The sequence below is a fragment of the Mesoplodon bidens genome, assembly GCF_964165515.1.
Source record: "Mesoplodon bidens genome assembly, chromosome: 1".
NCBI classification, from domain to species: domain Eukaryota; kingdom Metazoa; phylum Chordata; class Mammalia; order Artiodactyla; family Ziphiidae; genus Mesoplodon; species Mesoplodon bidens.
The window spans coordinates 26,706,423-26,734,242 of record NC_138176.1 but is presented as its reverse complement, the minus strand read 5'-3'; the positions used below and the strand labels follow the sequence as shown (position 1 = coordinate 26,734,242).

At 45.8% G+C, this 27,820-nt stretch overlaps 1 protein-coding gene across 2 annotated transcripts in view; it reads left to right on the top strand.

The window, feature by feature from the left end:
- Positions 1-90: 90 nt before the first annotated feature.
- The window catches only part of PDCD11 (programmed cell death 11), a 42,507-nt gene continuing 14,777 nt past the window's right edge, over positions 91-27,820 (top strand). For both annotated transcript variants that reach the window (XM_081225052.1, XM_081225051.1), the window contains exons 1-21: positions 91-193; positions 1,519-1,637; positions 2,854-2,985; positions 4,058-4,225; positions 5,726-5,887; positions 7,597-7,720; positions 8,220-8,401; positions 12,815-12,922; positions 14,028-14,234; positions 14,889-15,013; positions 15,195-15,255; positions 15,897-16,043; positions 17,398-17,649; positions 18,421-18,555; positions 19,058-19,252; positions 20,212-20,382; positions 21,131-21,350; positions 22,152-22,301; positions 22,723-22,838; positions 24,299-24,840; positions 25,729-25,791. In XM_081225052.1, the coding sequence (XP_081081178.1) occupies positions 1,539-1,637; positions 2,854-2,985; positions 4,058-4,225; positions 5,726-5,887; positions 7,597-7,720; positions 8,220-8,401; positions 12,815-12,922; positions 14,028-14,234; positions 14,889-15,013; positions 15,195-15,255; positions 15,897-16,043; positions 17,398-17,649; positions 18,421-18,555; positions 19,058-19,252; positions 20,212-20,382; positions 21,131-21,350; positions 22,152-22,301; positions 22,723-22,838; positions 24,299-24,840; positions 25,729-25,791 (3,359 nt within the window). In that variant the 5' untranslated portion in view covers positions 91-193; positions 1,519-1,538. The remainder of the gene's footprint in view (positions 194-1,518; positions 1,638-2,853; positions 2,986-4,057; positions 4,226-5,725; positions 5,888-7,596; positions 7,721-8,219; positions 8,402-12,814; positions 12,923-14,027; positions 14,235-14,888; positions 15,014-15,194; positions 15,256-15,896; positions 16,044-17,397; positions 17,650-18,420; positions 18,556-19,057; positions 19,253-20,211; positions 20,383-21,130; positions 21,351-22,151; positions 22,302-22,722; positions 22,839-24,298; positions 24,841-25,728; positions 25,792-27,820) is intronic.

The following is a 27,820-nucleotide window of genomic DNA, read 5'->3' as shown; positions in this document are numbered from 1 at the left end:
TCCGCTTCCTGTCTCTAAATGGCTCGCCCCCCACCCCGCCCCGCCCTATAGGACTCGGTACAGCATACCGAAGGAGGCTTTGAGCCCGCCCACGCTTCCGGAAGAGCAGCCTTGGGCTGCTGGTGTCTAGACTCCGCGTGTGTGATTACAGTGGCTCGGCCTCCGAAGTAGAAGTGCTGGCGTCCTGGGGCTGGTGAGTGGGGGTAAAAGGCGACAAGGGTGGAAACTGAGTGGCTTCCAGGTCTGTCCCAGTACTAGGTCCTCTGGATCCCTGCCATGCACCCGCAGTGCCGGGTGAGTGGTTGGGCTCCGAAGCCGGCTCTGCTGGAGTGGTCCCTGTAACGTCAGAATATGTCCCCAGGAAGTAGCTCAAGGCCCTTCTTTGTCGCGGGATCAGTTTACTCTTTGAAGCTTCAGTTTCGCCTTGTCTGAAATGAGATTAAGGGTCAAATTCCTAATAAACTGGACGGCATTGCTTGTTCTATTTCTACCAAACACATCCATTCCTGATTCCAACTCCTAGGCTCCCTCTAGGTCTTCACCTCTTTCACAGTCTCAAGCCTTTTTAGATTCCTATTCCCAAGTGTCTCTCAGAACCAACCCCTATCTTCTGTTCTCACTTTTAGCTATTCAGTAGTTCTGGTTCTTATGATTTCTCTGTTGTACTGCAGTTAAATCCTTGTACCCGGTGTACCTTCCTTCTGTCCTATTTCCCTGTCCAATCTATAGCCTGAAGTATATATATTTTTTGTTACTTTCTGTCTTTCCCTCTTCTTAAGGCTCTGACTTGCCAAAGTGAACGTTAATCTATTCACACCTGATGAAAGATCTGACACAAAAAGCCCAACGTGTCTTTTAAAATTTAACTCCAATTATTATGCTTTATTCACCTTGTAATCTAGTTGAACAGTTCTTCAAAGAAAGGCAAGAGCAAGCTTTTGAGCAGCTTGACAGACATTGCTGGTGCTTATCGAAATAATTGTTTTTTTTTCCTATTTCCATGCTTTTTCTCGTATTCCTTCTGTTTTTCCCTTTCCACCTGTCAAAATTTTATTCATCTTTTAACATTCAGCTCAAACGCATCTTTTTTAGGAAGCTTTCCTCCTTTGCTGAAGCCTCATTATTTCCTACCACCTTGTTGATAGTTTATAATCTGATTTGTATTTTAGATAGTTTGCGTAATTGTTTTATCTTCTTAAAAGTATGTGTATTCTTTGAAGGTAGGGGGTTATGTATTCATCTGTGTATGTATCTGTGACTTAACTGAAACTGCTTAATGATATTTACTACATTGAAACTAACTTCTTTTACTGGAGAAAAATGTGTGGACTTGTGGTTTTGAAGCAAAGACCTTTGGAAAGATGAATTATGGATTATCTGTTGCCTGGCATCAAACCATCCATTTCTTAGTCCTGAATGCTGTCCAGCACATTCGTGCTAGAAGGCTCTATCTCTTGCCCATTGATCACAACCTTGACACTAAGGATACAACTCACCTATTCTTTGCATTGTTTTTAGGACACCCAAACACGGCAACCATGGAAGAAAGCTTCCCCCGAGGGGGTACAAGAAAGACCCACAAATCAGAGAAAGAGAAAGCTTTCCAGCAGTCATTTGAACAAGACAACTTATTTAATGTAAGTGGTGTGCTTTTTTGATAAGACTCACTGAACACCTTCTCTCTAGTGTCCTTATGGAGAATGAGCCTTGTTTGAGAATGTGTGGCTTTCCAGATTGGATTCTTGTTGAAGTCTACTTTTATAAATTAAACTTGTTAGAGAGTCCTTGCCACCACAAGGCTATATCTTTTGAAGTATGGCATTTAGTATTTGAGTTTGCAGTGCCATTGTTCCTTTCTTTCTTTCTTTGGCCACGTCGCCCGGCTTGTGGGATCTTAATTCCCTGACCAGGGATCCAACCCGCGTCCTTGGCAGTGAAAGCACGGAGTCCTAACCACTGGACCGCTGGGGAATTCCCTGTTTCTTATTCTTAGAAACTTACCATGTTGATTAAGGATGGAGAGAAAACAGTCTGATCACTGCATTTTTTTTTTTTTTTTTTTTTTTTTTTGGCGGTACGCGGGCCTCTCACTGTTGTGGCCTCTCTCGTTGCGGAGCACAGGCTCCGGACGCACAGGCTCAGCGGCCATGGCTCACGGGCCTAGCCACTCCGCGGCATGTGGGATCTTCCCAGACCGGGGCATGAACCCATGTCCCCTGCATCGGCAGGCGGACTCTCAACCACTGCACCACCAGGGAAGCCCTGATCACTGCATTTTTGAATGAGGTTCTTGCTGTATAAAGTGATCATAATTTGCAGTAGAATTTGAAATCTTCACCTAGAGTAGGTTGTGCTTCAAATGCTAGAGGGACGGTAACTAACATTTGATTGTATGGTCTCATGTCTATTTTATGTAATCTTTCCAGCTGTACTGTGTAGTAGAGATCATCATTCCATGGTGAGGAACTGAGGCCCAGAGAGGTTATATAATTTAGCTGAAATCACACAGCTTGTAATGGTGGGGATAGGAATTTAACTCGGGTCTTCGTAACTCCACCTTTTATTTTCTTGCACTGTTCCAAATTGCTTCTCCCAGCGGGGAACCCCAGTGCTCATCCCAGTCAAGGGAGGAAGAACACAGGAGAGAAGGGGCTTTGAAAACAGAGCTCGGATTTTGGTCAAAGGGAGAATTGGTGTCAGAACAGGAGACTGGCGTTGAGGCAGGAATTAAAGGAACAATTGGGAGTGGGGTGGAGTAGAAGGGAAACAAAGCAAGGTGACAGATGACCTAAAGTTGGAGGGAAAGGCTAGGATTACTGGTTTTTATTCTTTTGGATCTTTTGCCCCCTTTAGATTTCTACTGAAGAGGAATCCACCAAAAGGAAAAAGATCCAGAAAGAGCCAGCAAAAACAAAAAAGTTGAAAGTTGAAAAGAGAGAAAGCAGCAAGTTTGTAAGAGAGAAGTTTGAAATCCTTAGTGTGGAGGTTTGTCAAAGTTTTTTTTTCTTATTTTTAACATCTTTTTTGGAGTATAATTGCTTTACAGTGGTGTGTTAGTTTCTGCTTTATAACTGGTTTTGTTTTAAACAAACTCTCTGAGTTGCTTAAGTCTGTGTATGTCTTCTTCCTTTCCTCTTTCCTTTTTTCCTTCATTCTTTTCATATAAATATGTGTGTGTAGCTTATGTCTCTAGAACTTCTTCCAGTTTTGTTCAGAATTGAGCATTATTTCCTTCAATTATTAACCAGTGCCTGTGATCATGTGTTGTTTTTTTAGTTTTTCTTTTTAGCTGCTGAGTCCCTCATCCCGCCGATGCCCTCATGGAACTTGTGTTTTAGTAGAGTCGTAGGTTAGAACTGGCAATAACTTTAGCAATCACTCTAATTCTTCCCTTTCATTTCATAGATGTGGAAATTATCTCAGAGAAGTGAAGCAGTCTTATTATGTTCCTTAAATTTTTAGATAACTCTGATACACATTAGTTGTAAAAAAAGAAAAAAAAAGTCAAATGATAGTTAAGGGAAAGATATAGATTCAGCCTGCAGAAGTATTTTCTTTGTCCTGTGTGCTACTTAAAAAAATAATTGTTTAACTTCATGCCAACATTAGAAAACTAAAAAATTTTCCATAAAAATGTGATTTCCGGCTTTTTTTGTAAAAATTTGAAAGTGCTGACAATACAAGCTCGCACTCCCTCATGTTTGTAGACACACAGAGCTGCATAGTGGTTGCGCCCTTTAGACCTGGCATGCACCCTCCAGACTGCCATTGTCTCCACTGACTTCTGTCCTGCATTGTGTTGCCTGCTAGGCCTTTGAGTTTGGGCTGCTTGGAATAAAGGAAAAGGCGAGAGTGCCCTCCAGCACCCTGCTGGAAACACTGTTGTATAATTTCGATCTTTCGTCGTGCTCAGATGTGTGATGAGTGTACCGACATGTACACATATGTGTCTCGTAGCTTTTATATGTCAGAGTTGGGACTAGAAGCCAGAACCCCCCCCAACCTCCCCAATCATTGTTCTCTTCCCTGCTGTATACATTTCACTCTTCTCTTCTAGTCCCTGTGTGAGGGGATGCGGATTTTGGGTTGCGTGAAAGAGGTAAATGAACTGGAACTGGTGATTAGTCTCCCCAACGGCCTCCAGGGGTGTGTGCAAGTGACTGAAATCTGTGATGCCTACACTGCAAAGCTGAATGAGCAGGTGGCACAAGAAGAACCCCTGCAGGTAAGGGAAACCCGCATGAAATCTGTAACTGGAAATAAGTAGTACACCAACAAATGTAAAATGACAACTTTGCTAAGTGTTAAGAAGGAAGGGTACAAGGTACCAAGAGAGTTTATAATAGGGAAATTTTTTTTCTTTTCTTCTTCTCCTTTTTTTTTTTAAAAAAAAAATAAGGGGATTTTGACTTAGCCCAGGGAACCTGGAACACTTGCCTGAGGAAGGGATGCCTGAGCTGAGGTAGGAAGGATGAGGGTATGCTAGAGAAGGAAGGAAGGAAGGGGGTTCAGGCAGAAGGAGCCCGACATGCAGCAGAAGGCCAGTGTGGCTAGAGCAGAGAGAGCCGGGGAGAGTGGAGTGGGATGGGGCTGGAGGGCTGGGTGGAGGCCAGACCACGTTTAGGGTTGTTTTTCTAGAATCAGTGGGAAGCCCTTGAAATGTTCTCACTGGGGTGGGTGCCATGTAGACAGCACAGAGAATGAATTGAAGAGGCATGTGTAGCTGCTTAGAGACCAGTTAGGAGGCTTTTGTCGTAGTCTAGGCTCTGAGATTGATGGATTTACTGAGGGCTGAGGAGGTAAAGTCAGTGCTTAGTGACGAATTCCATATGAGTGGCAAGGCCGAGAGACGCGTCAGAGGTGAGTCCTAGGTTTCTGCTGAGCACGGCTTGACAGTTGGCCATGCCATCCTGAGACAGGAAACCCTGAAAGGGGACCTGGATTAGGAGAGATGATCGTGATATGATTTTCTGTTATGTTGAGTTTGAGGTACAGTTGAGACAACCAGTAGATAGATGATGCTGGAGCTCAGGGACGTTTGGGTTAGAAACATGAATGGGTGAGACTTCTTTGTATAGGTGGTAATTGAAGCTGTGGAGGGGGAAGAAGTTGCTTAGAGGGAGCACATAGAGGGAGAAGAGACTGAAAGACCGAGCCTGGGGCAAATACTATATTTTAGTTGCTGAATAAAAGGAGAGTTGCTGTCAGAAGAGGGTGGGACCAGAGACACAGAGAAGGAAGAAAGGTGAACGAAGGGTTGGAAGCCGGGAGGAAATGCTTAAGGAAGCAGCACCAGAGTTAAATGCTTTGTAAAGGTCACGTGAGAGAAGGACTGTAAAGTGGACTGTTGGGTTTAGTGACATGGAAGTCATTGGAGATTTTGTTGGGAGATCAAGTATGGAGTGATGGGGGTGGAACTCAGATTGCAGTGAGCTGAAGAGTGAGGAGAAGGTGAGGAAGTAGAGACCGTAATTGTAGACGATTCTTTTAACACGTCATTTTACATCGGCCCATTGCGTGGAGATGTTTGGAGACCTTAAGCTGTAATCCAAGACTGTGACATGGCCACAGGCCGCTTCCTTTGTGGGTGAGCAGTTACTCTCTTCATCTGCCTTTTGGGCTCTTTGGGATCTGAGGATGAGAAACCGCTGAGCCAGGACCAGGCAATAAATTCTCAGTGCAGGGGAAGGGTACGTATCAGTTTTTTCTCATTTATATTCTGCAGGACCTGGTCAGCTTGCCTGAGCTCTTCTCACCTGGGATGCTGGTGAGATGTGTGGTGAGCAGTCTGGACATGACAAAGAGGGGCAAAAAGAATGTCAAGCTGTCTCTGAACCCCAGAAATGTCAACAAAGTGCTGAGTGCTGAGGCCCTGAAACCCGGCATGGTACGTCTCTGGGGCCAGGGCAGAGAAGCAGGCAACTATGCCTTCTCCCTGTCCTGCCTCCTGGGGTGTGTCTAGACTACCTTTCACTTTCAGCTTAACTGTTACACATGGGGGTGCGTGTTTTCCTGGGGGGAAGGTCGCCAGGGTACTTTGGGTACTTAATGGAAATTGAAGACTTGAACCTAATCACATTACCCTGGAGGGGAGAAAGGGAAAGCAAGTCCAAGATTTGCTGGTAGGGGGAAAAAAATGCTTCCAAGGAATCTTAGCAAGGGTAAGAAGGAGTTCCTTGAAGTGCCTTCTTTACCGAGACTTCTTCACAGATGAAGTCTTTTTCAGAGGCCACTGGCATTTGTGGGGAGAGCTTGAGGGCTGCTCTCTGAGAGTGAGAGACAGGGTAGACAGGGCAATTAGCCTGTCAGCCGTACTAATGGATGATCCACTACTGACTCTCCTAGTCCTATGCAGGTTCAGCAGAAATGTATCCCCACTCAGTGCCTCCAAGTCAAGTAGGTACAAAACACACTCATATAAACTATACTCACTTAAGAGGAAGGAGATCAGTATGATCTTGGAACATTTGGTTAGAAGCGGTGGAGTTTGGACCAGGCCCTGAACGTTGGGTAGAGTGGGGAATAACAGTAAGCCAAGTTGTAGGAAATTGACAGGTATTGAGAGGCCGCTGTTTTTTTTGTTTTTGGTTTTGGTTTTTTTTGCGGTACGCGGGCCTCTCACTGTTGTGGCCTCTCCCGTTGCGGAGCACAGGCTCAGCGGCCATGGCTCACGGGCCCAGCCGCTCCACAGCATGTGGGATCTTCCTGGACCGGGGCATGAACCCGCGTCCCCTGCATCGGCAGGCAGACTGTCAACCACTGCGCCACCAGGGAAGCCCAAGAGAGGCCGCTGTTTGACAGGTGCTGTTTTAGACACTTTCTCTGAAGAAATTTTCATAGCAACCCTGTGAGGCTGGTAGGTATCCCTCTTGTACATTTGAGAAAACAGACTGAACAAGGTTTAAGTGACTTAAGTGGCCAAACACCAAACAGTTAGTAAGTGTCAGAGCCGGATTTGAGTGCCACAGTGCTTGCTTCCCGTGAAAGGTAAAGGAGGTTGGCAGGATTGTGGGGGGAGACATCTTGGAGGTGCTTAGAAAAGACTTGATGACAGCTAGAAGGGTAGTTCTGGATTCTCATTAGTCATGGTGCTGAGAGTGCTGGCACTGCAAGGCCATCTGGTTTATCTCTTTGCATAACATGAAAGTCTTTCCTTCTTTTGAAAATCCTCCAGGGGAGAATCCCCTCTCTGTCATTCCATTATTCAACTCCTCTCTGTCTGGAAACCATAAGATCCTTCAAACCCTGGGAGAATTAAAGTTGATGTCTTTCCCTCTTCTATCCTGTAGTGGGACTGAGTTTTTTTTTCTTTTCTTTAAAAAAAATTTTTTTAAGTATAATTAATGTACAATATTATGCAAGTTACAGGTGTATGTTACAGTGATTCACAATTTTTAACGGTTATACTCCATTTATAGTTATAATAAAATATTGGCTATATTCCCTGTGTTGTAGGGATTGAGGTTTAAAGTTAAAAGTGAGAGGATGTGTGGGATTATGGGATGGTGGGAACAGTCATGTTTAGTAGTGGATGTTTGTTATGTGTCCCATGACCTTTGACTTTTGAACTTTTGGGAATGCTTTGCCTTCCTCCAGCTGCTTACGGGTACTGTGTCCAGCCTGGAAGACCATGGCTATCTAGTGGACATTGGTGTTAGTGGGGCCAGAGCTTTTCTGCCACTGCAGAAAGCCCAGGAGTACATCCAACAGAAGAACAAAGGTAAGAGGAAGAAGAGTGACCAGTCCATGGTAGTGAGGTGGTATATGGGGGGGTTATATTTAAATGCCACTTTGGTGAGTAAAATGCAGAATGCTGACCCTGAAGCATGTTTGGCTTTGCTAAAATCAACTGTTAATCTTAGGTGATAGAAAAAGGGAGATGTGTGAAGGGTCAGGGAGTGGCAGTCTCATTAAGATCTGATGGACCAGTTTCACTTTTTCTCACTTAGAAGATTCCGCTGAAATTGGGCCCCCGGAGCCTCTGAACCAGTACTCTCCCGCCTTGTTGAGGTTTTCGTATTTTTGTGTGGTAGTTGATTCCAGATCATTCAGGGTCATTTCACGCCCTTCTTGTAGTTGGTCCCTGAGAAATTGGGAGTATGGGGAGTATTGCATGGTAACTGGGCAAGTAGGCCATGGATCTCTCAGGTATCACTCGAGCCCAAGTTCAAAGTCCTTCTCATAATAGCTATTTTTCATTTTGGGGGCTGGACTTGCAGGTGCTAAATTGAAGGTAGGTCAGTACCTGAACTGCCTTATTGAAGAGGTGAAAGGCAACGGAGGAGTTGTTAGTCTGTCTGTTGGTTACTCAGAAGTTTCTGCTGCCATTGCTACTGAGGAGCAAAACTGGACCCTCAACAGCTTGTTACCAGGACTGGTAGTCAAAGCCCAGGTACAGAAGGTAAGCCGTTCATTGTTACTACTATTTTCTAAAATAAAAATAATTTTTATTAAAATTTTTATTAAAATAGTACGTGCACACAGTCTAAAAGAGTGCTGTCCAGTAGGGTAGCCCCTGGTCCCATGTGACCATTAAGCACTGGAAATGTAGCCAGTACCACGTGTTGAAATGATAATATTTTGCCTATACTGGGTTAAATAAACTATTAAAATAAATTTCAGCTGTTTCTTTGTAATTTTTACAGTGTGACTGCTAGGAAACTTAAAATTACATATGTGGCTTATATTTCTCTTGGACAGTGCTGATCTAAAAGATCAAATAGTATTAAAAGGCTTATGATGAAGAACGCTCATCCCATCTAACCCCCATCTTTAACTCTTAGCTTATCTTTTGAAATTTACCTCTGTGTTTCGAAGTATAATAATAAGCTTCTGCTGCATCCTATCACTTTGAGGCATTGAGTTTTAACTTCTTATCAAGGTAGATGAAGTTTTGGCTCGCTTATCCTTACCTTCTCCCAACCTTTCAACAAAGGAATATTAAAATTTTGGCTAAATCATTATTCAGTGTTTAAATTATATGACTACATAGATATCATTTATTTGCTGGGCTAGATAATATAATTTGTTTCTTGAACAGCTTTTTTTCCTGGAGTTGCTAATCAGCTTTGTTTTTGTCATTTGCTGAATTCTCTTCCTACCTTTTACTATTTCTTCATACATCCTGTAGTTATTTTTCTCTCACTATTTTCTGTGTTTTCAAACCCTTTAAATAATCTTTGCTACTTTTTCCCCCTACCCGGAGCCCCTTGTACTGTCATCCGGCTCCAGTCTGGACTGGTTGCTCTGTAGGGCTCCCTTCCCTGTCATCCCGGATCCTTCCCCACTCTTCTGTATTGGATAGAATCTTCTTTGATTCCATGTATTCCTCTTTTTTGGTTTACTCACTCATTTTAATGTGTCACATTCGCCAGAAGCACCCTCAGAAAAGTACACGGGAGGTTAATTTCTTCACTTCATGTGTCTTAAAATTCCCAAGACCGCTCCCAGGTTCGATGATTCACTAGGAAGACTCACACCATCAGCATATAGTAGTCCTCACGGCTGTGATTTATTGCAGTGAAAGGAGGCAAAGCAAAATCAGCAAAGGGAAAAGGCCCATGGAATGAAGTCTGAAAGAAACCAGGCACAAGCCTCCAAGAATCCTCTTCCAGTGGAGTCACATAGGGTGTATTTAATTCCCCCAGCAGCAGGTTATGACAACATGGGTGAATGTTGTCTACTAGCAAAGCTCATTGAGGGTTTTTATTTGCGGCTGGTCACATAGGCACCCGCTACCTGGCATGTACCAAAATTCCTGACTCTCCTAAGGAATTCGAGTGTTTAGCATAAACCATATTGTTTGCACAAATAGTTTAGGTACAGTGAGCCACTCAGTTCTGAGAGTGGTGGGAACCCTCTTGAAGTCTAAGTTCCCAGACACCAGGCCAGGGCCAACACCGCAAGCATGCTTTTCCAAGGATCGCAGTCTCAGGCCTGCTATGTTAACTGTTTTCTGCACACCTAGTATATCTGAAAATACCTTTATTCTGCTCTAACGTGAGATTGGTAGTTAATCTGGGGTTAGAATTCTAGGTAAAAAATACCTCAGAATTTTGAAGATCTTGTTCCCATTATCACCTGGCCTCTACTGCTGTTGAAAAGCCTGATGTTATCTTGATTTCCTTTTCTTTGTATGTTCAAGGATCTTGTCTTTATCCCTTTCATTTTAAAATTTCACAATGATGTGCTTTTATATGACTCTCTTTCCATTTATTTGTGCTGACCTCCTGTAATCCAGAAATGTAGATCCTTAAGTTCTGGGAAAGTTTTCTGTATCACTGTGGGGTTTTTTCTTTTTCCAATTTTTAAGTTGAGATATAATTCACATATAGTAAGATTCACCCTTTTAAAGTGTACAGCTTAGTGGTGTTTCAGTGTATTCACAAGGGTGTACAGCTGTCATCACTATTTAATTCCAGAACATTTTCATCACCCCAGTAAGAAACCCCGTACCCACTGGTTGTCACTCTCCATTCATTCCCTCCCTCAAGCCCCTGGCAACCACGAATCTACTTTTTATCTCTAGCTTTGCCTATTGTGGATATTTCATATAAATTGAACCATACAGTATGTAGTCTTTTATGTCTGGTTTCTTGTACTTAGCATGTTTTCAAAATTCATCCATATTGTAGTATTTATCAGTGATTCATTCCTTTTTATGGCTGAATAATACTCCATCATATAGAGTTGGTAGACATTTGGGTTGTTTCCACTTTTGTCTTGTTATGGGTAATGCTGCTATGAAATTTGTATATAAGTTTTTGTAGGGACATATGTTTTCATTTCTCTTGAGTGTATATCTAGGAGTGGACTTGCTGGGTCATATGGTAACTCTGTGTTTTAACTTCCTGAGGAACAGCCAAAGTGGCTGCAACATTTTACATCCCCACCAGCAATATAAGGGTTCCAATTTCGCCACATTCTCACAAACACTTATTATTATTCTTTTTATTATAGCCACTCTAGTGGGTGTGGGTGTGAAGTGGTATTTTGTGATTTTGATTTGCGTTTCTCCAATGATTAGTGATGTTGAGCATCTTTTCATGTGCTTATTAGCCATTTATAAATCTTCCTTGGAGAAATATTGAATCAGAAGTCTTTATCCATTTAAAAGTTAGATTATCTTTTTAGTGTGAATGGTGTAAGGGTTCTTTGTATCTTCTGGATACTAGCCCCTTATCAGATCTTAAAAAAAATTTTTTTTAAATAAATTTATTGGGCTTCCCTGGTGGCGCAGTGGTTGAGAGTCCGCCTGCCGATGCAGGGGACACGGGTTCGTGCCCCGGTCTGGGAAGATCCCACATGCCGTGGAGCGGCTGGGCCCGTGAGCCATGGCTGCTGAGCCTGCGCGTCCGGAGCCTGTTGCTCCGCAACGGGAGAGGCTACAACAGTGAGAGGCCAGTGTACCGCAAAAAAAATAAAATAAAATAATTTATTTATTTATTTATTCATTCATTTGGCTGTGTTGGGTCTTCATTTCTGTGCGAGGGCTTTCTCCAATTGCGGTGAGCAGGGGCCCCTCTTCATCGCGGTGCGTGGGCCTCTCATTGTTGTGGCCTCTCCCGTTGCGGAGCACAGGCTCCAGATGCGCAGGCTCAGTAGTTGTGGCTCATGGGCCTTGTTGCTCCGTAGCATGTGGGATCTTCCCAGACCAGGGCTTGAACCCATGTCCCCTGCATTGGCAGGCAGATTCTTAACCACTGTGCCACCAGGGAAGCCCTAAAATTTTTAATATAATTTTCTTTTATTTTTCTAGAACTCCTGTTAGTATGATGTTGGACTTAATGGATCAGTTCTAATTTTCTTATTTTTTCCTCTCTTCTTTGGTTTGGTACATGCATGTATTTGTCTATATCCTACCTCTGGGAAAGTCTCTCAACTTAAACTTCACATTCTCTATTGAGTTTTTGTTTTTACTGCCATGTTATGAGAGAGGCACTAAAAAACTGCTGGGAAGTCTGTGTGCCTGGGTGCGACTTGCTGACTGGCTGACTTCCCTGTCAGGGTCAGGAACTAGTGGCAACCTCCAGATGTCACTGTTAGAAGTCTTCTCTGGCATGTTAGATTTCTCTGGAAAGGATCTACTGACACCCGAATCAGGAGCATATAAGCCTGGCTGCCAAAGAGCTAGATGGCAGAAAGGGGCTGGCGGTCTCCATATCTATATATGATATTCAGAATTTTTCTTAATTCACATTTTCATGGTTTGCACTGTTCCTGTGTTTTGAGTCTGGTACAGTTTCCCAGAGAATAACTCTCCCATTTTCTGTAGAGATGGGAGAAGGGTGGATCCTATAGTTTTGAGGAGAGGACCTGGGGATCTGACTTAGTTTCCCTTATTTCAGTCACCTGCCTCCCTGCTCTCTTTTGAGAGGCTTGTCACCTCTACTTTCTTAGCTTTGTGGGGCTCTGTAGGGTGAATTGCTCCGGTCAGTATCTCCCTCTGGCAAGCATGTGGGTTTTTACCTTCTTAGTCTGAGCACATCACCAAGTTAGCAACAGTTTGTCCCAGTTGTCAGGCTGGCAGTTCCCCGAGGTTCCTTGTGTAAAGTGCCTTCCATCCCATTGGGAAATCCTGAGGGTGGAGGACTGATGTCCTCTCAGGCCTGGGCGCGATGACCTTACTGAATTAAGGAACAGCCAGTGCCAGGAGATGTGCTGCCATTTCATTTTATGGGAAGAAAGATGATAAGGGTTAGCTGGGGGAGGAGAGACACACAGTTATCATCATGGATAATGTGGCTTTATGAACAGTCTCATTCCTGGTTCCTTCAGAGAGATGTTTTTCATAACTGATTCTTTTTATTTCTAGGTGACTCCATTTGGCCTTACGCTAAAATTCCTCTCGTTCTTCAGTGGCGTGGTTGACTTTATGCACCTGGACCCTAAGAAAGCCAGAACATATTTCTCAAATCAGCCAGTAAGAAATGTTGCACTTATCTTTTCTGGATTTCAGTTGTGTCTCAACCAGCCATCCAGTGTCACAGCTGCTACAGGCAGGTCCTAGGACTGCATGTGTACAGGTGTCAGAGGGGTGATGAGGGGAATGAAAAGTGTCTTGGAAGGGCCACAAGAAACTGCCAGTGGTTCTTTCTGGGGATTGAGATTAGAGGAGGAGCCTGTGGAGAAGAACGCAACTTGTAGTTTTTATTTCATACTCTTTGATTTTTTTTTCTTGGTAGTAAATCTTTTGCTTTTATAATTTAAAGTGTTCTAGTAGAGTGTTTAACATAGAACAAGATATATGTTTAAATACACAAATGTAGTTTACAAAGTGCTATAATATAGATTCAATTTTGGAGGAAAAAAGTCTTAAAAAGTACATCTGGTCAAAATGCTGGCTGATTATGCAATCAGGTGTTAGTGATTAAGTCTGGGTGATTTTTCTACCCTTGTCTAAATATTCAGATTTTCTGCAATGAACGTGGATATTTGGGAAGAAAATCCCAATATGTGGTAATCATTGTTTTTTATTAAAAATCCTAAAATGATTTATTTTTTGTTTTTAACAGTAACACATACTAATGGAAGCTATAGAGACTGTTGGTTTTTTCTGTTGTTTTATTTTTTTAAGTAAAAGTAGGTTTTCCCACCACCTAGTAATAATATTGTTAATTTTTTGGTGAACCTCTTTCTAGTAATTTTTTCCTCCTTGTAGCCATATTTGTGTGCAGAGTTGAGACATTTTACATGCTATGGCCTTGTGATCAGAGCAGGCTGTTTCTGGTGTGTTTCAGATGAGCTTCTGATATAGTGATGCCAGTACATGGCTCCTGTTGCATATGTATTATTAGCCTCATGGTGTTGAGGGGACGCTGGTATATGTTTTCCTGGCCTTGTGTAAGCATTGATTCAGTCGGACATAGTTCCTCTGGGACATTCTGTTTGATTGCACAAGCTGATTTTAGTACTTACATCTATAGCTTGGTCAACACATGGAGAGTCTTGACCCCTGAAAGTCTGCTCCAGGGTGCCTTGTCTCTGGTGTGCCTTGTCTTGCTCATTATGCCCTTTCCCTTGTCTAGGTACGGGCCTGTGTCCTCTGCGTCCATCCTCGGACTAGAGCTGTACGGCTGAGCCTGCGCGCTGTCTTCCTGCAGCCCGGGCGTCCACTCACCCGGCTTTCTTGCCAGCAGCTGGGAGCTGTACTGGATGATGTTCCTGTCCAGGGCTTTTTCGGCAAAGCCGGGGCCACCTTCAGGCTGACGGATGGGGCTCTGGCCTATGCCCGGGTAAGGAGGCTCTTTGTTTCATCACGATCTTATCACCAGAAGGACTTTGGGGACACAAGTTCTTTTCTGCTTCCTTCATCCTTGGGTATTAGTTTCCTGTTTTTGAATTTCCCCAAACGTGGCAGACAGTTCATAAGGACTAGAACAAGGTCTGTTTGTTATATTAGAGTGCCTTAAGATTGACTTGCCTTAATTGATACCTGGTTGATGCTAGGTACAAGAATGAGTTAGGATCTACACCAGGGCTTGGGAAAGTTATTTTAAAGGGCCAGATAGTAAATATTTTAGGCTTATGGATCATACAGACTCTGTCCTAACTACTCAGTTTTGTTGTTATAGCCTGAAAGCAGCAAGGACAGTATGTAAATGAAAGGGCACGGCTGTGGTCCAGTCAAACTTTTACTTACAAATATAGAGACTTAATCATGAGCTGTAATTTATCGACCCGTGATCTAGACTCTTCTCTGACTTTATAGAGATTCTGTGGTAGTATAAAGCAGTTCTTTAGTTAGAGCAATTATTTTAACAGGTAATCACAGTGCTCTTTTTATGGTAGGTGACAAATGTACTGAGTCAACTCCTTGTCTGATTTAATGTCTGATTGCCTCAGATCTGTTGCTTCTGGCTGGTCCTTAATCACTTGGTACTTTGTAGCTCAGCCATCTCTCCAATTCTAAGAAAGTCTTCAAACCTGAGACCTTCAAGCCAGGGAACACTCACAAGTGTAGAATCGTCGACTACAGCCAAATGGATGAACTGGCTTTGCTCTCTCTGAGGACGTAAGTCTGTCACTGACTTGTGCGGGGTGTAGAGGTGTGCTCCTGTGCAGCGCACGCCCACAGTGTCTCGTGGCCTTGCTTGGTGAGGGTTTCCTTTCTTGCCAGCATGATTTTGGTAGCCCTGAATTTTAGGCAGCCTCTGTCCTAATGTACTGAATCTTGTATTTGCCTTTTGTTCTAGGTCCGTTATTGAAGCTCAGTTCCTTAGTTATCATGACATCAAGCCTGGGGCCTTGGTAAAGGTAAGACCTCAAGCGTATAATTAGATGCTCTACGACCTTCAGATAGTCTTTAGTTCACAGGCTAACTGTCAGCACATTCGTCCCCATGTGAACACGTTTAAAGTCATATTCCTTCTCTCTGCCTGCTAACTGGGATTTCTTTTTCTTCCCTTGGGTAACTTGTAATTAATTTCCAGGTAAGGTCTTGCTGGTACCGCCCCACTACACAGAGGAAGTAGGTCATCAGTCCTGGGATTTGATGGTGTTGATTAGACCAGGTCAAAAGTTAGCTCTTTGATAATTGAGCCAGCCGGGATATTAGTAAGAAGCCAGTTGCTGCTCCTGTGCAGCCACTCAGCCCCAGTTGAGCAGCTCCCCTTTATATGTAGAGTTCATTCCTTAGGAGACATAGTCCTCTCCGTTGGATAATGAATTTGTAAGGCAGATAGAAAGAAGATCCTCGCACAAAAAGATATGAAGGTTCTCATAAATAAACCCTGCTGCACCCAGATCACTGGGGGGTATGTGCTGTGTCCCTCTGAGATCTGGAATAACAGGCACAGTTACCTCAGGAAGCTGAGCTTCGAAAGAGAGGTGTGAGATGCTTTGTGGTAAGAAGTATAGCAAAGATATTCTTGAGGCATCATGGCATCTTTTCCTAGGGCAAAGTGATGACCATAAAGCCATACGGGATGCTGGTGAAGGTGGGCAAGCAAATCAGGGCCCTGATACCTCCCATGCACCTGGCCGACATCCTTATGAAGAATCCGGAGAAGAAGTACCACGCTGGAGATGAGGTCAAGTGCCGGGTGAGCCTCCTGAAGGGTCGCTGGTGGGGTTTTGGCCATATGGGAAGAGAATGATGCTTCTCAGCTGAAGTTTCTGCCTTTTTCCACAAAGTGACCACATAATATCTGCAGTCCTGCGCTTGGCATTGGGAAGAGAAAACTGGGTCCCTGCCCTTGATAATTGTATGGTATAATTGGTAGTTAAAATATCCATACATGAAGAGAGCAGGCCAGGTGGTTTGGTGCAGGCTGTATGCTTGTGGTCATATCTCAGAACGGGGAGGTGAGGGTAGGCTGGGGCAGCAAGAATTATTGATAATCAGTGATGATCAATATGATCAATAGCAACTACCATGTAACGTGTATTCTGTGCCAGTTGCTGTGCTGGGCACATCGTAACACGCCTTACTTCATTTCATCCTTAAAATGGCCCTATGAAGGAAGTACTGTTATCCTCATTTTGCAGATGGGGAAAGGAACGCTTAGGAAAGCAGAGTATCTTGCCCAGAGTCACACAGCTAATAAATGGCAGAACCAGTTTTCAAATGGAGCTCTATTTGAGCTCAGTTGAGCTCTTACAATGTCTTCTAGATTTCTGGCAGAGGTGGGGCTTGAACTGGAAAGGATGGGTAGGATTTAGAAGGTTGAGGAGGAGCAGGGGTTGTGTTAGGCACAGAAATAGCCCAACCAGAGCTGCCAAAACTTGAGTGTTTTATAACAAAGGCTTGGATGCTGACAGAAACTTCACAGAGTTGTGAAGATTAAACATGATAATATACAGTGCTTAGGGCCTGGTGTGTGCAGACACTTAGAATGTTGGATTTTCTTATTTTCATTTTATTTCATTATGGACTCAACAAAGGTATTGATTACCCATTGGTACAAAGTTTTATAGTGGTGGGGTCAGGAAGTTAGAAATAGAGGAATTTCTCTGCCCTCGAGGAGATGACTTTTTGAGGAATGAGAGGTGGTTGGCGCACTCAGTCTTAGCTTACAGCTAGTCCACAACACTGTTGAGGGGGTAAACTGGTTCAGTCATTCATTCTGTTAGATGAGATGCAGCGGTCCAGGAGGGAGAGGGAGTGGAGGCAGAGTAGGAGTAACCGACACAGGACTCTGGAGGTGCACCGGGATGGCGAGTGTTGCTCTAGGCCCAGGAGGGGACTTTTGGGAGGTAGTACATTTGAAATAGAGATAAATGCTCCCTAGGTCATCATTCAGCAGGAAGCGGGGACAGTCTGCAGCTATTATTCTCAGAGGGAAAGAGATAGCAGGTTTTTAGGGACTGACCATGGCTCTCAGGGGGATGCAGAGACCATCTCAGTGGCTCTCTTGGTAATGGATGACTTGGTCATGGCCAGTATCCTTTGCCTAGGTTTTGCTTTGTGACCCTGAAGCCAGGAAGCTGATGATGACCCTGAAGAAAACCCTGGTTGAGTCCAAGCTTCCTGCCATTACCAGCTATGCCGATGCTAAGCCTGGTCTGCAGACACACGGCTTTATCCTGCGGGTCAAGGACTACGGCTGCATTGTGAAGTTCTACAATGACGTGCAGGGACTGGTGCCCAGGCATGAGCTCAGTGCCGAGTATATCCCTGACCCAGAGAGTGTCTTTTACACTGGCCAGGTAACCCTTCCCCTGGATAGGCTCCTACCGTTGGTGACCCCATGAACACAGATTTGAAGGAGTAGGAAGGCTACTTTTTTTTTTTTTTTTGCAGTACATGGGCCTCTCACTGTTGTGGCCTCTCCCGTTGCGGAGCACAGGCTCCGGACGCGCAGGCTCAGCGGCCATGGCTCACGGGCCCAGCCGCTCCGCGGCACGTGGGATCCTCCCAGATCGGGGCACAAACCCGCGTCCCCTGCATCACCAGGCAGACTCTCAACCACTGCGCCACCAGGGAAAGCCCATGGAAGGCTACTTTTTAAGGGTCACAGAAGAGAGCATGTGGGGTAGCGGGCCTGAGGCAGCTAAGTGGAGGAGATGGAACAGAACAGAGAGAAACCCTCAAGGGGGCTCAATGGATGCTAGCAAACTAATGGAACTTAGGCCCTCAACCTAGAAGAAATTAATCTTCACCTGTAATACACTAGTGTCCCTCACATCAGAAATTGTTCTGAGGCCACTATCACCACAAGGGGGCAGTGCGCTACATCCGATGAGTCTGGGTCTGTCTAGGAAAAAATGATTTTTTAAAACTTGGGATTATACCCCAAAATTCATTCATGTCTTTTGTCACCCGAAAGGCTGACTTGTGGGGACTCTGTGTAGCTCTCAGTACGTTTCTCTTCACTGCCTTCTGATCTGGTCCAGGGTCTTGGTGAACCACCCAAGGCCTCTGTGGTGCTGGTGGGGGGCACCTCTCTCCAGGGCCAAGCAGGTATGGTTTCTCACCAGGTGGTGAAGGTTGCAGTGCTGAACTGTGAGCCATCCAAAGAGAGGATGCTCTTGTCCTTCAAGCTGTCAAGTGATCCCAAGAAAGAATGTGCGGGACACAGTCAGAAGAAAAAAAAAGCCATTACCGCTGGGCAGGTACCTGGACTTCTCCAGACAAATTATTTTAGTTACGGTGGTAGAGAGCAGGGCACCACTGACACCTGGGGTGCTGGAAACCATGCAGGGGGAAGATGAAGGAAGCTAGATAAGGCTCTGGGGCTGTGTGTCAGAGCAGGTGGACTGTCTAGGAAGGAAAGTGATGTTACGGTGTGGCTTGTCAGCGGTGTGCTGCTGCTCTCTTTCCTTTCTGGTCCCTAGGACCAGCCTGCAAAACTGTCTTTCCTTTGGGACCCAGTGGAGGGACCTGGGAGAGGAGTGATGTGAGCACCAGATGGGTCCTGCTGTGTGTGCGGGTGTGTGTGCCTGTTGGGTCTTTGGGAGCGTGGGGTGGGGAGTGGGAGAAAGCTGCTTCTCTGATCTCGACCTCTCAGTCATCCCTGGTGCTGGATATTCGATGCCTCTGATCTCTGCCCGACGCACACGAGTTGCTCTCTGCTCGAGACAAGCGCTCTTTTTTGTCTTCCTTTTCCCTGAGTAGTTGGTGGATGTGAAGGTTCTGGAGAAGACCAAGGATGGGCTGCAGGTGGCTGTCCTGCCTCACAACGTCCCCGGCTTCCTTCCCACGCCTCATCTGTCAGACCACGTCACCAACGGCCCACTGTTGCATAGCTGGCTCCAGGCAGGCGACACCCTTCACAGAGTCCTGTGTCTGAGCGAGGGTGAGGGGCGTGTTGTATCCTTTACTGGTCTCTGGGGGGCCGCGGAGGTGGAGGTGTGGGAGCTGTGGGCCCTCGGCGGGGAGGGGGGCGCTGGGGAACTCCGGGTCAGGCTCTGCTCTTAGTTGGAAACTCCATGGGAAATAAGTCGACCCTCTGACTGCAGAAATACCTCCACAGACCAAACCAGTGGGCAAGCCTGCACTTTGCCTCTGTTCCCCTGGTGGGCGTTAGAGCAGGATCGAGGTACTGCTGGCAGATGCTGGTGGTCAGGGCAGAGGGGGAGCCCAGGGTGTTGGGGAGAGGGCCACGTGCACTCCAGGCCCAGCGGGACACTCCCAGTGGCACATCCAGCCTTCTTGGGGCACTCAGTGCTCACCCCCCTGAGTTGGAACAGTTAATAAGTACCTGCTGTCCTCTTTTCTCCCCTCCGCCTCCCCCTGCTGGGATATAGGTCTCAGAATATTGCTTTCGGTCTTCGTGTGGGCGCTTAGAAGGAAGACACTGCCTCCTTTCTTGCAGAATATGAAATCGATTCTCCTTAGGGTGGAGATAGGCAGAGGAGGGGAAATAGGGTTGGTTAGTGTGAAGATAGGCAGGAGGATGGTGTCACAGCCGATCCAGCTGCCAAACCACAGGGATGAAGCCTTCCCCTTAGGTCCCCTCCAGTAATCTGGAGGTGAGTTAATAAGGGCAGGAGCGAAACAGTGATTCCCAGACTTCAGTGTGAATCAGAATCCCCTGGAGGGCTTGGTCCAACACAGCCTGCTCCCCGCGCCCCCGAAGTGTCTGATTCAGTAGGTCTGGGCTGGTGCTTAAGAATTTGCCTCTCTAACTAGTTCCTGGTGATGCTAATGCTGCTGGTCTGCACACTTAGAGAATCACGGTGGTAGAGAGGGTGTAGAGTGGAGAACGGAGATGGGAGAGATGGACAGCTCTGCCGTTTCTGGAACATTCCTTGACGAAGTGCCACTAGCTCCTTTGCAGGAAGCCAGCTTTGGTGTCTGCAGTAGAGAGTGGCCAGGATCCCAAGAGCTTCTCAGAAATCCATCCTGGAATGCTGCTCACTGGTTTTGTGAAGAACATCAAGGACTACGGTGTGTTCGTCCAGTTCCCGTCAGGCCTTAGTGGACTGGCTCCCAAAGCTGTAAGTTCACCTCCCTGCACAAGGGCCTTTGAGGGGAGACAGCAGGGACATGGAACCTGAGGGTTGGTGGGAAAGAATCGATTCTCTTGAAAGGTTTTCAGGGGCATGACACAGAGGCACCTGGCTGAGCCGGAGTGGAGCTGAGACTCAGTCTGCAGGCCTCTTGCCTAGCCTGTGTCCTGGAGGAAGGGGCACCTTTTCTACTTCATGCTACAGCATTGGGTAGGTCATGGGATAGCAGACTTTTCAGACTGGAAAAGATCCTAGCGATCCCGTAGTTGAACCCCCTCTCAGGCCTGCCGCATAAACTGACACCCAGAGCGGGGAGGAGTCTTACCAAAGCCCGTGAAAGATGGTGGTGAGCAAAGGGCTCATCGCTCATTCCTGCCACAGATAATTTATAAGTGTTTCGTCCTTTCCGTGGGTGTGTTCCCCTGATGTTTTGCTTGGGCAGGTCTCATTTGCATTCCCTGCCAGAACAATTTTTAAAATGGGAGAGGGGGGAGGGCCCCAGAAACATGCACAGTGAGGGGCAGAGAGTTGCTCTGGGGCCTTCTCAGCTGGGTTGGCAGCCAGGGCGCCTCCTGTGTTTTTACGAAAGGGGAGGTGAGCTGTGCTCAGAGGGCTGGGGGGACCTTCCTGGGGTCCACCTCCTGCCTCACACACTTCTTTCTGGGTGTTTCAAGTGGGTTGTCCTAATAAAGACTTCCTTTCCTTTCTTCATTTTGCGCCCGCTCTTCCCTTTTAGATCATGAGTGACAAGTTTGTGACCTCCACAAGTGACCACTTTGTCGAGGGGCAGACGGTGGTTGCTAAGGTGACCAACGTGGACGAGGAGAAGCAGCGGATGCTGCTGTCGCTGCGGCTGTCGGACTGCAGTCTGGGGGACCTGGCCACCACCAGCCTCCTCCTCCTGAGCCAGTGCCTGGAGGAGCGGCAGGGCGTCCGTAGCCTCATGAGCAACCGAGGTGGGGGCAGGAGGGCGGAGGATGAGGGCCAGGGGTGGGGCGTGTGTGTCTTCAGTCTATTCCAATGAGTTGTTGGTCTTCCCCGACGTTAAAAAAAAATGGGTACACTTTTGTTAATGGGAGTAGGATCTCCATAAAGTGCACAAATCTATTAGAGTACAGCTCAGTAAACATTTATAAAGTGAACATCCCTGTTTAACTGTCATCCAGATTCAGATAAAAGATCATTACTTGGTATCCCAGAAGTTCCCCTGGGGCTCCCTCCCAGTCCAGAATCAAAATTTCCCTGAGTTCTGTGAGCTCAGGTTTGCATTTGTTGTGAATCCATTCACTTCTTCACTTTTTGTTCCTTTATTCATCAGATGTGTAGTGGATGGTAAAATGGAACAGGGACCTGCTGGAAGACTTTGTGGGGGGTTATTAATCTGACCCTACTAAGCTTTGAACCACTGTGTAGATTTGTTGGAACCCTGATGGGATTTGGGAATAAGAACCTTGAGAGAGTAGATTCCAAACAGAAAGAATGAAAATTCCGAAATCAAAGGAAAGCATGTGTTTCTGGCATTCGTTGGCTATTCCATGAATTGTGGCCATGTGGGATGAGCAAGGGGCATAGGTCTCTGCCTGTACTGGGAATTTTCATGGATATCGGACATTTTTACCAAGAGCGATTTTGCCTTCGTAGTGGTTCCAATGCTCCATGTTGGAAATGTCCTCCATGTGTCACCGTATTTCCAGAGGAAAAGAATGGTGAATGTCATTTCATCTTGTTAATCCCTATTTCCTTTGGGTCTCTGGCAGACTCTGCGTTGATCCAGACGCTGGCTGAGATGACCCCAGGGATGGTCCTTGATCTAGAGGTGCAGGAGGTGTTGGGAGATGGCTCTGTACTGTTCAGTGAGGGCCCAGTGCCCGGCCTGGTCCTAAGAGCCAGCAAGTATCATCGGGCAGGTGAGTGCATCTCTCTCGCCCATCATGGTTTGTAGAGGAAACCACTTGCCCGTTGCTTCCTCTTCTGGGTACAGAATTTCCAAATACATAGATGAGCTGATCCAGCAGAAATTTTTGGCATGCTTATCTTGTGTAAATGCAAATCAAGACAGCAGCATACTAAAGAAGGTTTAGGTATGAATCTCTTTATTGTTGTATTTGGGTAAATCTAGATTTTTATATACCAGGTTGCATAAATCGACACAACCTGAATGTGAATTATGGGAGCTAGACCCTTGGCTTCCCTAGCGCATATAAACCTAGGACATAGGTCCACTTTTCCTTTTTGTGCCTGTGGGCTGCAGGGCTGTTGGAGAGATGCTGTCTGCCTTCGCCCCTGCTCCAGGAGGGTGATCACCTTGTGTTTGGTTCTGCACTGCAGGGCAGGAGGTGGAATCTGGGCAGAAAAAGAAGGTTGTGATCTTAAACGTTGATGTGTTGAAGTTGGAAGTACATGTTTCCCTCTGCCACGATTTGGTGAATAGAAAAGCTAAAAAGGTAAGCTTGCTGATTGAGGACTTCCATTCCCATGGTTTCAAAGGTGTTACACACCCCTTCAACCCCACATGGTTCACAGATACCTGTAGACAGGGTGGCCGTGTGCCTGGATTTGTCTGGGTCATTCCCAGGTGTACCTCTCACCCTGGTGTGCTTGTTGTTTTTTTTTTTTTTTGGCCGAGCCATGCGGCTTGCAGGATCTTAGTTCCCCAACCAAGGATTGAACCCGGGCCCTGGCAGTGACCGCACCGAGTCCTAACCACTGGGCCTCCAGGGAATTCTTCCCTGGTGTGCTTGCTAGTTGCAGTGACTTTCACTGTGGTTCGGGCTGTAAATCACGTGGTCACCCTGATTAGGGCCAAGCAGGTGCTTGGATGAGCAAAGCGGGCCAGGTGTCTTGGGGGGTGGTGACAGTGGGACTCGACAGTGGGACTGACAGGCTGCGGAGTGCACGCACTGCCACCGAGGAGCAGAGACTACTCGGTCCCATCTCACTGTTGCCACAGGAGAACATCTGCGTCTAGTGTTGGGAAGTCTTTGAATTTGAAGAGAAGGCAGAATGTGGATTTTTTATTTGAAATAAATGTAGGAAATGTTGAAACCATTTTTCTTTTTAAACATCCCGTGAACCAAACAAAACATGTCTGTGGGTAGTTCTGACCTCCAGGCTGCTCATCTAACACCCTCTTCTGTCCACTTTTGTGTGGGCAAAGAATGGGTTCAAGAGAAGTCTTAAAATGAGTGGTATTTTTCTCCGGATGACACGTATATTTCGTCATCGTCTAAAGTACTTATTAATCCCCTAATCACATAGGGTATGTTACAGAGAATTATACAGATGTAATCCTTAACCTCCAGTTGCTTATAATCTTAAGACTTTGAGAGACAAAGAGAAATAGAAAACAGTATTAACCCCTCACTAAGCTTTCTAGCAGGTCCCTGTCCCATTCTGTCATCCGAGAGAAGCTAGTGCATGTAAGGGCATGAGCACAAGTTGGATGTTGGAGAAAGACAGGCTACATGCCTTGCACACAATAAGCTCTCAGTAATGACTGTCTTTGTTGAGTGAGTGAATAAATTGGGTGGAGAGCTGCGGGACTAAGAGAGGAGGAACCACAGTATCTTAAAGCTGGAGAACCATTAGAGGTCACTTGGCTGTGCATCAGAGTCACCTTTAAAGTTCTGCTCTCACTAGTTCCAGGATAGGATCTCGGAATCTGAATTCAAAACAGAGGCTAACTCCAGGTGATCCTGATGTGGCGCCTTGAGTGTGGTCACTTCGCCTCAGTGTACAGGAGGGGAAAGCTGGGTCCAGGCAGTGGAGGCTAGTTTGTTACAGCTCAGATTAGCCTTGAGCCCCTGGACTCAGAGGACTTTCCCAGACCCACCCTGCGCAGTGGGTGAGGAACAAGTCCTTGTGCTCTGTAAGAAGCAGGGATGGTGGGTTTTCTGTTTTCCAGCTGAAGAAAGGCAGTGATCACCAGGCGATTGTGCAGCACTTGGAGGAGCCCTTTGCCCTTGCCTCCTTGGTAGAGACTGGCCAGCTAGCAGCTTTCTCCCTGACCTCTCACCTCAACGACACCTTCCGCTTTGATTCAGAGAAGTTGCAGGTGGGACAGGGTGTCTCCCTAACCCTCCAGACCACAGAACCAGGAGTGACGGGTCTTCTTTTGGCCGTTGAGGGGCCAGCTGCTAAGAGGACCATGAGACAGACCCGGAAGGACTCTGAGACGGTCGACGAGGACGAGGAAGTAGATCCAGCTCTGGTTTTAGGGACTGTAAGGAAGCACACCCTGTCCATCGGGGACGTGGTCACAGGGACCGTCAAGTCCATTAAGCCCACCCATGTGGTTGTGACCCTGGAAGATGGCATCGTTGGCTGCATCCATGCCTCCCACATTCTAGATGATGTTCCAGTGGGCACATCTCCTACTGCCAAGCTGAAAGTTGGGAAGAAGGTCACTGCCCGAGTGATTGGCGGGAGAGACATGAAGACATTCAAGTATGGAGGCTTTGCGGGAGGGACTGGCTTGGAGGGGAGATGGTGGTAATCGTGGGAGAAGGCATGGGAACTGAGGCAGTTTCCAAAAAGTTGTGCATACGTTAGATTTTCTTTTAGTTAACCAAAATATTCGCCAAATAATCCTTTTGTATGTCTTTATTTTTTAATGGTGTATAATGTAGTGGATAAGAGCGTTGATTTAGAGTCAGATCTGGGGCGAATTCCAGATTTGCCACTTAAAATTATGCGACCAGGAGTTAAGTAGTTACTCAGCCCTCTGAGTTTTATTTTTCCTAATTTGTAAAGTGAGAGTAATGGTAGTGACCACCTTGCAGGGCCATTGCAAAGATTGGAAGAGAGAACACCTAGCACTGAGTGTGCCTGGTGGGTTGTCTGACACATAGTTATTGCTCCATATATGTCAGCAGTTACTGTAATCCATCCTCCACAGCATACCTTAATTATACTCGTTTACTTTCAATCTAGTTACATTATGTTATTTCAGCAGAAGTCCTTGCTATAAGAAAACCAAAAAGAGAATTCAAAGTCTAGCCAATGATTTGCATATTAATTTCAGTAACCGCGGGATCTTCAGTAAGTCATTTGTTCTCTCTAGACCTCAATTTCCTTATTTTTAGAATGAAAGGATTGGAAAATTCTTTTCAGGGTTTAATATGACAACCCTAAAAGATCAGATGAGCCAGTTCCTTAACATTTACTCAAACGATGAGAATGGAAGCCCTCAGGCCTGGTATTACCAGTGGGCGGTGTGGCAGTGGAGTGGGCGGTTTTTTAAGCTCGGTTTGGTGGGCAGTTAGAAATTCTGGTCTCCCGATTATGGTGTTACAGAGAATAAGAGAAATGATTTGACATTATTTGTTTCTCCAGGTTTCTCCCAATAAGTCATCCCAGATTTATTCGAACCATCCCGGAGCTGAGTGTTCGGCCAAGGTGAGGGGAGCTCCAGTGGTCTCATGGAAGGAGCGCTGGGCTTGGAGTCAGGAGCCTGAGTTCTAGGCTTGATTCAGCCAGGGTTGTGACTTCCTTTGCCTCTCTCTGTCCAGGTTGTCTTTTTTTTCTCCAGGAGGGATATTTGTCTGGTTCTCATACAGCTGGCTAGAGGGATTATATGAGAATTAATGTGAAAGCTGTATTCAGGGTTTAAGTATCAATTTAAAGGCTGATTGCAGTTCTGTTTGTTGGCATGTAACAAAAAGAAACATTTTTGCTCTCAACCTAATTTTCTAGAACTCAGTAATTCCCTAAATAAACACCACGTAGCCAAGAATGCCTGTTCTTTGATAATAGACTACTGCTCGGTGACTGAAATCTTAGGTCACGTTCTGGTGGATTCTGCAGAGGGATGTTCCACGAGGGATTCTAGGTGGACTGGTGGAACTAGTAGTTCCGTGAAGTGGTGGATCCAGTTTGTCTGGGGTCATTCTTGCAGAGGATCTTAAGCATGTTGATCTATGGGCCTATCTGCTTCTGCTTCTGCTTCCCCCACTTAAAAAAACCCAGCCTCTAGGACCTGATAGGCCATCAGTGAATGAAGCTAGATACACATGACTGTGCCAGTGCCTCTGCAGGGTCAGGCCCAGATCCATACAGGCTGTAAGTCTTATGTGCCTAGGATGTCATGGAAAGACCTCTTAAGCAGCTTTCCGAGGATAAGGTTTGGTTAGCATCCTGAAGGGATCAGAATAGAAGTGGAATAGTTCGGAGAAGGCTTGTGTCTGAGGTAGGGAAATATTCCTGGAACCTTGAAGTACCAGATGGTCACAATGCTTACTTCGAAGGATGTGAAAGAAAGCCCTTTAGTTCCAGAATGATGAGATTCGGTGGACGCACACGTTCCTATTTGCTTAATCTGTGGTTCCCTTAGTTTTGTAGACTTGATTGTGTCCCTTTGTCGTGAAAACAGAGACCTCCTCATATTCGTTGTTTTAGTCTGCGGTGTCTTCGCCGCTGAGGCTGGACGTCTTGTTTAATTAAGGGTTAAGGTCAAGTAGTTGACCCAGGCTAAGGGTAGGTATGTTAAATCAATGAATACTGCAAGGGGCGAGTCAGTGAGCATTGTGGGAAGACTCACTAACATCCTGAATGGTTCTTGACCCTCAGAGTCTGGAGCCTCTCATGAACCATCACTGCTGTGCTGCTCCACCCTCCTGTCTCTGGAGACTGGTGTCAGCCATAGCGGCGGTCCTTGGTAGTGGCAGTGCGGGCCAAGCCAGGAAATGAGTTCATTCCATAGAGGAGATGGAGGATGGAGAGTTAGAAGGACAGATAGACAGATGGACAGGTAAAACACTGTAGCACATCTTCCACCTCCTCCACGCACCTGTGCTGTATTGTTAATTATTTTATGTCAATCGAGGCCCCCGAGAAACTTAGCATAAACATAATGCTATTGTTGCTGTATTTCTCAAATGCTTTATGTTTTAAAATACATGTTTTGAAGTCAGGAGGAAAAACATTTATTTAATTGACGGTGTTGACTTCCTTACGAAATGCCATCATATTTTCATTCCCACTTGTATATGGAGCTCTTGTGCACAAAGAGAATGTCATGTGTCTTCGAGTTGAGTTCAGGGTTGGTGAGGGACACTCGAGCGAGATGAAACGGTACCTGCTCGTTTACCCATTTGGAGGGGGGGAAGTTAAGAGAGCAGGGCAGGTCAGGAGTCACTACATGTATCTCTGGAGTTCCTGCTAGTCACTGAGCTTTCTCTTGCCATTAATGTAGTTGCGCCCACCTTTTTTTTTTTTTTTTAAGAGAGTCAGTTTAAAATCATTTTGGGAAAAGAAAAAAGATAACGCATACTTGTTATGTGTGTTTGTGTTTTATATACCTTTTAAACTTAAGCAGACATCTGTTTTCTCACAATTCTGGAGGCTTTCAGTCTGAGACGAAGGTATCAGCAGGGTTTGTTCTTCTGAGGCCTGTCTCCTTAGCTTGCAGGTGGCCATCTTCTCCAGT